This window comes from Podarcis bocagei, assembly GCF_964188305.1.
Source record: "Podarcis bocagei genome assembly, chromosome: 10".
Classification (NCBI taxonomy): Eukaryota; Metazoa; Chordata; class Lepidosauria; order Squamata; family Lacertidae; genus Podarcis; species Podarcis bocagei.
In genome coordinates this window covers 34559558-34568592 of record NC_138135.1, presented here as the reverse complement: position 1 = coordinate 34568592, position 9035 = coordinate 34559558, and the positions used below count along the sequence as shown (strand labels likewise).

Below are 9035 nucleotides of genomic sequence, written 5' to 3'. Positions count from 1 at the left end.
CAAATTTCTATGAGCAACTCTCACTTCCGCCCTTAGAGAGGGAAAGCAAACGAAAGTTGAGGCCTCTGTAAGCGTTTCAAGTCTAACTCTACGCTGCCCGTCTGAAAAATGGGTCCAAACTCTAGCGTGCTAATGACGTCAGTCGAGAGGGCGGTACTCTGCAAGGTCCTGAGAGAGAGAGAGAGTTGTAAATTGCCGGCATTTCCCCTCTTCTAAAGATATTTTAAGGGCTACGAAGAAACAGGTTATTTATTTGCGGGATATTCGAGTGTGGTAACCCGGGGCGGTAGCGCGCGAAAGGGAATTAAAAGCCGGTTTGTGTGGAGGTGGACGAGTGTGTAGGACCTCCGCTTTCCCCAGGACCTGAAGGGGTCAAAGGTGAAAGGCCAGTAACGACAGCGGCGCGAGGCGAAGGGGTTCAGGGATGGCCAAGCACCACCCGGATTTGATCTTCTGCCGCAAGCAGGCGGGCGTGGGTGAGGCCCCCCTTCCTTTCCCTTTTCTCTCGGACCGGGAGCCTCGGGGTGCCTGGGCTGCGCGCGCGGCGGGAGGCGGGCGGAGAGCAGCGGCCGGGAAGGCCACACCGCCCGGGTCTCCGAGGCGGGAGGCTCGACTGACTTCTGCCCTGGTCCAAATGGCAAAACGCGGCGAGGCCTCACGTCTGAAACGGAATTGCGAACCGGCGCGCTTGGGCCTCACTCGTTGTGGCTGAAGTCGGAGCCGCCCAATGAAATCGGATCGGCGGGAGATTCAGAAATGGACCGGCGAAACCTCATTCTCCGCATCTCGCAAGCGGCAGTGAACTCGGGGGATTCCGTGCCCTCAGATGCAGTGATAGTCGCAGGCTTAGGTGGCTTTAGAAGGAGCTTTAAATCAGCCGAGGTCTAGTCCGTTTAACCGTTAGCCCTGACAGCTGAATTCAGAGCATAAGTTCTGTATAAAGTAGTTGCTCCTTATTGGCTCTCCCATCCTCAAGTTGCCAACTGGCCCCTAGGATGGTTTATATTGCATACATATGCATCTCTGGAGCCCATCACTGTTCCTCTCTCCCCCGCCCCCTCTCAGATATTCCTTAACAGTGCAGTGTTCGTCTGCCAACCCTGCAACTGTCATAAGCAGACCTAGATGGAAAAACAAGTACTGTATATCTGCTGCATCATTGTGGCTTGTAAATGGAAGCATTTAGGTCCTGCTGTATAATATTAGAACATGATTTGCACACTTAAGTTCTGATCAATCACTAGCATCTAATTAAAAGGATTTCAGCTAGCTGGGCTGCAAAAGAGGAGATCTTCTTGCAACCAAATACAGTACTTGCTTAAAGTGGAATGAATGTTGTATCAGTTACAACAGTTTTACATGAGTCACATAGTCATATCTAATGTCCTACATTTCTGTCCCCTCCTGCTTTTAACTGATATTTTATTAACTGCTTCTTAGCAGCAAGGATTTTTAATTTTTTTTAATCATACTTGCTACAAGATTTTCCTGCCATACAACTACAGGTTTTGGGCCTCCAGCCCTCTCATTTACCTTTGGAAGTTGTAAGTTTACATGATGCTGCGTCACTCTCGGCCTGTGACGTACATAAGACATGAGGCTTTGCTATTGTATTTTCATCAAAATAGCGCATTCTTTGCCTTCATTCCCTATGAGTATTACATTCTTACTGTTGTTTTGAAAATGACAAGCTCTAATCTTGGCAAAACACATTAGGCAGAGTGAGGAAAGATTATGTTTGCTTTAAGTTTAGTCCTGCCAATAACGTATTAACAGTGAAAGCCTACGGTTGCATTCCTAAACACACGTGCCTGGAAACAGGTCCCACTGTTTGAAACTAAAGGGAAAATATAAAGGCTGCTTCTTAAAATATACTCAGGTACTTTGTGCCATGTGGCCTTGCTGCCTCTGCACTGTATCTAGCTACTCACTGATTAAAGTTCGTTCAGTTTACCTTTGACTAAGCATGGATAGGACCAGCCCCGAATATCAGTCTGGATAGGATCTTCTCACAGAATACCAAAAGTTAAGTGTTTATTAAACATTTTAGTTAATTGCCTTTAAAACCTATTATTCTCTCATAGTTCACCCATCCCCACCTGAATATGAGGTTAATCTTGAAGAGTAGTACAGTGGTACCTCAGGTTAAGAACTTAATTTGTTCTGGAGGTCCGTTCTTAACTTGAAACTGTTCTTAACCTGAAGCACCACTTTAGCCTCCTGCTGCCGCCGCGCTGCTGGAACACAATTTCTGTTCTCATCCTGAAGCAAAGTTCTTAACCCGAGGTACTATTTCTGGGTTAGCGGAGTCTGTAACCTGAAGCGTCTATAACCCGAGGTACCACTGTACAGATTCTAGAAATAATGTGGAACTTTCAGAATTTCCAAATGACTGTTATTCATTTTTCTCCATTTTTATTGCAGCTATTGGACGACTATGTGAAAAATGTGAGTATAGCTTTTTACATACTGTGTGTCTTCTGTGATTTAGAGCCCAATGAATCAGGATTTCTTCCAAGCTGAGTAAAGTCTGCCTTCTAAAATGCAATTACACTTATAGGTATAACCTGTGCATTTTTTCTAGAAAAATAAGTGCCAGTACTCACCATGAAGTTGTTACAGTAAGTGCCACACTTTTTAACAACAAAAAGAGGTGTTGCTAGTGCATACTCTTGAGTACCCCCTGAAAACAAGCACTGAGTATGATGCCATTTTAAGTTTAAAATTCTAGTTACACATGTAGTATAATCCTGTATTTCCATATTCAGAATTTTCCCACTATGTTCACTGAAACGTACTCCCAGGCAAATTAGTATAGAACTGCAGCTTGGATGTTCAAGACTTGCCATAGACTTGAGAAACTTCAGCTTTTCACCTAAACCTGTCTGAAACATTTTCTAATCTAAACCCAAGAGAAGGAATATAAAAATTGGCAACATACCTATATGTTTACTTTAGATAATTTAAAAATAAAGTAGTCATGGTGGATCAATGCTATATAGATTGTAAGGGGGTGAAAAAAGTTGGTAAGAGTTTAAGAGAAGAAAGGAAAGGGTTGAAAAATGTATCAAAACATGGCAGCCATTCCCTCCAATCCCCCTTTAACTTCATGCTTCCTAAGAGCTTTGCAATGTTAAGCAGGGATGTCTGTGTTGCTCCAGCACTACTGTAGCTACATTTCTACATTTTTCTCAAACTTAGAATGTCTGAAGAGACCATGGGCTGTTTCAGATGTAACGTTAAACCATAGTTTGGCACTGGCAACTTAAGACTTCAAGGAAGCAGACCAGGAAAGCAAGGCACCTGTGAAAAGAAGAAAGATGTGCACCAGCCACAGGCTTCTTGATGCACCACATCATGCTTTGGACTTTTGTCCAATCCAGCCCACAGAAAACACTCTTAGCATTCCTGATATTCTGCAGCTGTCTTTACTGGCATTTTAAGATGTAACAGTCACACATGCATTAGCATGTGTGCTAATCAGGGGCAGCGAAATTCAGGCTCAGGGGCCAAATTCCAGGCCTTTCTGCCTGGAACTCGCCCCAGTACACATCTCACTGACCATGCTTCACATCCCAGGAGCTCTTGCCTGGCTGGAATGTGTCCTTGAACTCTGATAATTCCTCTTGTACTCATGGATGGAAGATAGAGAGGGTTGATTGAGTGTGCATAGAAACTAGGCTATTTTACAAAGGTAAAATTTAAATTTGGTGTCATGCCCACTTTTGCCCCACCTCACCCCACCCACCATTGGCATGTAGCCCCAGGAAGGCTGCCCAGAAAAGAATGCAGCCCTTGTGTTGAAAAAAGACACACCCCTGCACTCCGGAGTCTCCAAAGCACTATTGCACCTGTTCCTCTGGTCCTTAAAAAGCACAGGTACCTGTAAAGTGAAAGCAAAACTTCAGGCCACATAATGACCAGGCTAGCTAGTGTGCATTTTGAGGTGAAACTAGGCAGAAGTAAAAGATGTCAGAAGGAATAAAAGGATGTCAGAAAGGATGAAGTTATGGGCAGATTATGGCTTTTCTTAATATCGCTATTGGGGTAACATATGCTGTCTCTCCTGGTCATAAAAGGACAGGATAACAACACAAGCTATTGCAGACAGGAAAGAGATGCTTTTTCAGCCCAGGGATGCAGAGTAAGAGAGTAGAACGTGCTGCACTTGGGTGCTTCCCAGGGCTACTTGCCACACAAATGAAATGGCTCCCTACTCCTGCTCCATCCCCGAAACTAGAAATACAGCAGTACTGGGGGGAAACTATGAGATGGTCTACTGTAGCTGTCACCCAGGAGATTATCAGCAGCATTCTTAAAAAGAATTTGTTCACCTTCCGAAAGAAAGAGCAAGTTAAACAAGTCCTTAGTAGGAATAAAGATTAGATGGACGAGGGTAATGGGATATGAAGCTCTTCATCTTTAGGTCATTTGCTTGGATATGGTCCAGGCTGGCAGTGCTTGTCATTGCCATCTGTTGGCTATTTACTTACTTGCTAACTTTGGTTCCATACCTCCAGAGCTATCTACAGCAATAATGGCTTCAATTATGTATGTGTGCACTTCCCCGTTCAGCCTTTCCTAAAGCCAAATTAAGAAAAGAAGATGACTGAATATACCTTTCAAGTGTAGAAGATTGCATTGGCATTATATGATTGATGTATCTGTGATGCAGCATTCTGTGTTCATCCCTGCACAGAGATGCTGATTTGGTGTTACCTATGATTAAAAAAATTCAAAAAATGTGGCAGACTGGTTTATGGAGAAGTTCAATCAAATGCCAATTGCTTTGGGCTTTTATCTGTAAACAACTCAAGCCATTGTATTTGGGGTGTGGCAACTCCACCTTAAACACATCTGCCTGGAAGCAAACCCAGTTAACGCCTTGCTTTTGTAGCATGATCTGTGGGTAATCTAATAAGCTGTGTATATTCTTTCTGTGGGTGGCTTGCCTGCATCTTTTCTTTCACTTGAAATACGTGTACTTATTTTGCAGGTGATGGCAAGTGTGTTATTTGTGACTCTTATGTGCGGCCCTGCACACTGGTGCGCATATGTGATGAGTGCAACTATGGGTCTTATCAAGGGCGCTGTGTGATATGTGGAGGTCCTGGTGTCTCTGATGCATACTACTGTAAAGAATGCACCATCCAGGAGAAAGATGTAAGATTGTTACAGGGGTTTGCATTTTTCCGCTCTCTAAGTTGCAATTGTTTGTTCTTAAATATTATCGTTCGCCCATGTGTTGGTAAACATCTGAAGCCTGGGATGCTTATATTCTAATATCTATATGCTCTCATGTCCACTACCTTCAATAAAGGCCTATTCATACTTGTCTCTTTCAAAAGCGCCCTAAAACGAACATAATTTATAATTTCAAACTCTTCTAAAATAACTTATCGGTGCAAACCAGTAGACAGATTTCATTCATGCCTTAGATTACAAGAGAACAAGGACAGGGGTTTAAAAAATAAAAATCAGCATTGGCAGTTGAACCTTTAATATAAAATTATAGTATCAACTACCAGCCGTTGTAGTGTAGTAATATTCTAAACAGCAATCTGGGTTAGCAGTCTTGGGGTGGGGTGGTTTGTAAGTAGCAATGGTATCAGATTTTGTCACCAGCCCTACAAATTCCTTTGTAATGTCACTTGTTGAGATTCCTCCGTTGCAGGGGGTTAGAGTAGATGACCCTCAGGGTCCCTTCTATGAATTTGGGACACCTTATATTTTTGTCTGAGGGTGGGTATTACAATGTTGCCACAGTAGAGCTGGTGTTCTTCTGTACCAGAAACCCTTACAGTAAGAGCAGATTCAGACTGTTTTAACAATGAATGAGTACAGGAAAAAATGCCTTGACTCTAAAGTGGCCTTGTGAAAAATAGGTCAGGGCTCATGCATCTTTAATAGTTGTAGAGAAGAGGGAAGGTACATCTTTTAAAGGTGCAGGAGCTCCTGTGCTCTCTTTTTTCACCTTGCTGCTCCAATTGTACCACAGAAATGCAATTATCTATAAAGTGAAATGCACCTGTTTTGCTGGTTGCTACGCAGGGACAATAGAAGTGACCTTGTTCCTACCCAGCCATCTCACATTTGAGTTGAAAAATCAGCAGAAGTAGAGAGCATGGCTCTTGAAAATGGAGTAGCTGACAATTAGCTTCATTCTGTCTGATACTAACTGTGTAGGAAGAGCTTGGGAGGAGGGGTTTTTTAAAAAGGAAAGGCTTTTTGAATTTGCATATACATTACTTGATGATTTGCAGTTGAATGTGTATTGACTACCTCCATTTAAAAGTACTGTTTGAGATGCTGTGACATTAGAGCCATCTATGGTGTGATAGATGCTTTATGAGTAAGTCGACATTGGATTCTACAGTTGAGTGCATGTTGAATGTGTGCATAAACTCGTCTCAGCTGTAGACAGAAAAGAAGGCACTAGGGCTGCTAGACAATATGAAGAAAATGGGTCAGTAACAATGGGTTCTTTTAGCATAAAGTACTGCTGCACCCAGGTTAAGATGGAATTCTATGAAGAGGATCCTCTCCAAATCAGACAGATGCTGAAATGGCGAGGCCATGAAGTGCAGTTGGAACTGGTTTTAAAGCTATTTCGATACTTGTGGGAAGTTTGTCAGTGAATACAGTAGGGTAGCCAAGTGAAAAAGAGGCCAGGGCTCCTTCACCTTTAAGAGTTGTGTGGGCGCCCTGTCTGCTTTTGCAACTGATCACACAGTAATGAAAGTGGCCCTCCAGAAAACGTGGCATAGGGCACGCACAAAATGTGTCACTTCAGACTGGGGAGGTATTTATTGATTTCCTGTGTCAAAGTGTAAACTGAGGAAAATATTGCATCTGTTGAGCGGGTAGGTTGGTGAAGAGAATCCAGTACCCTGCAAAAAGTTCACAGATCTATCAGCTTAAATGTAACTGAAAATTATCTGTAAGGTGGGTTCCTCCAGCTGTAACTGTACCACGCACTGTTCCTTCATCCCTTCACAGCAGCTCTTGGAACAATAGGCAGTCCTTGCCTACCCTGAATCCAAACTACCCTGGCATATTCAACAGCAAATGATCTTCTACCTGCCTAACCCTGTAGCTGCCATGCCAGTAGTGTTAGAAACAGAGATATGGAAGATAGGAGCCAAATGGCACCTTAAACCTATGTTATGGGTGCAGCAACAGAATGTCTAGGTGCGCTTTTTTTATAACAAGCATACAAAGCTGAAAATGAATGAACTGCAGCTAAGGTATTATGTTCATTTTTCACGTGCTCTACTCCTTCCCCTGCCAACCCTCCTAATATTTTTCAGAGGGTCTCTTTTCCAGTCTTCAGAGAGTAGCTGGAAGTGGGGAGGCAGAAAAGGGTCCTCCTTTCCTTCCACCCTGTAGTTTTTAGTCTGAAATCTTAGGCGCAGTACTGTACCCAGAGCTCAGAAACTGCTCGCGCTAAGGAAATTCCCTGTCACAATGGGAGTTTCGAAAACTGCATGCCAGTAGCAGTCTGTAAGGTGCCACAGAAATGAGAAAGAATGCAAAATGGAGAAGCTTCTCAAAAGTGCCAACTGAGATTCATTACAGCTCAGTGCATTTCAGAACATCAGTTCTTTCTTCAGGGACTACCTCAAGCCATCAAATTCTGTAAAGTTGAACAGCAGCATGCTATTTGACTTCTTGAGGAGCTCACATACTGGCTTTCTGTTGCTTTTTCATTTTCTAGCTCTTATGGTGGTTTAGATAAATCTGAAAATATGCTGGTGTATCTGCAGAAAGCTGAAGCAAAGTTTTTGTGTTGGGCTTGCAAAGTGCTTAATATTCTTGTTCTGTACAGCTCTTAATATTTCTCACTGTCCATGCCTGCTTTCTTTGGGTAGCCATGTCATACTTGGAGTAGACCAATTAAATCAATGGACTTGCAGTAAGTCAGCCATCACTAACTTAAATCTTGCTTTTCATGGGTCTACCGAGTATGACTTTGGATCTTTTAATCCCTCTGTCTTTGCCAAAACACTCCAAATTCTGCAAAGCCCCAAACACCAAGGCCAGATTAAATAAAGGAGCTTTGTGCAACTTATTCTGGATCTAGAATTCATACGCCCCTGGTAGATAAAATTGAATTGCAGCACTATCCTAAAATAGTGTGCAGTGGTACCTTGGGTTAAGAACTTAATTCGTTCTGGAGGTCTGTTCTTAACATGAAATTGTTCTTAACCTGAAGCACCACTTTAGCTAATGGGGCCTCCAGCTGCCGGTGCACCACCGGAGCCCGGTTTCTGTTCTCATCCTGAAGCAAAGTTCTTAACCTGAGGTAATATTTCTGGGTTAGCGGAGTCTATAACCTGAAGGCAGAATCTCTGTTGGACTTCAAATGAAAGGTTGGCATAACTATCTGTAGCCAGTATGTGTATCAGAATCGGGTCTAGTGTTGAGTGTTTTTTTCTTGCACACCCTATCTGAACTGTGAAGTAACTTGTATGATACATTTATTAGCATTACCTTTGTTCTAACTATATCCCTTTTCTGTTCCTTTTCAGAGAGATGGCTGTCCCAAGATTGTCAATCTGGGCAGCTCAAAAACAGATCTCTTCTATGAGCGAAAGAAGTATGGCTTTAAGAAAAGGTGATCCCATCTCCACCATGGTACATTTGCTGGAGACTGCAAGGATTCTTTTTTTAAAAAAAGGACTGCCATCTTACTGGAAAGCAGCTCATTTGTTCTTAGTCCTTAAAATTTGTTGCAGAAACTAGTATGTAAAACTAAATTTGGAGGTTGCTGTCTTCCCTGCCATTCCTCAGTGGTCCCTAATGTTACCAAGGGAGTTGAGCATTTTTATTGCATCTGTGTCTCAGAGGAAGGAGATTTACATTTCAGCCCCTGTGACTTCCAATCTACCCCTTTATAGATAAGCAACCTAAATTTCTGTTGACTGGATCCTTTCACTTAGTGTTATGACCGTGCCTATATTTTCCCTGAAGTAAGCCAAGGCACATCATCTTTGTGAATTATGCATCAATAAAGTTTTATAGTAGTCTTCTAA

At 42.8% G+C, this 9035-nt stretch overlaps 1 protein-coding gene across 1 annotated transcript; it reads left to right on the top strand.

The window, feature by feature from the left end:
• The first annotated feature begins 196 nt into the window (after window positions 1-196).
• On the top strand, window positions 197-9035 carry PHF5A (PHD finger protein 5A). The gene is made up of 4 exons (XM_081209615.1): window positions 197-476; window positions 2425-2448; window positions 4997-5163; window positions 8532-9035. The coding sequence occupies exons 1-4, from the start codon at window positions 425-427 to the stop codon at window positions 8619-8621; spliced, it is 333 nt and encodes a 110-aa protein (XP_081065741.1). The 5' UTR covers window positions 197-424; the 3' UTR covers window positions 8622-9035.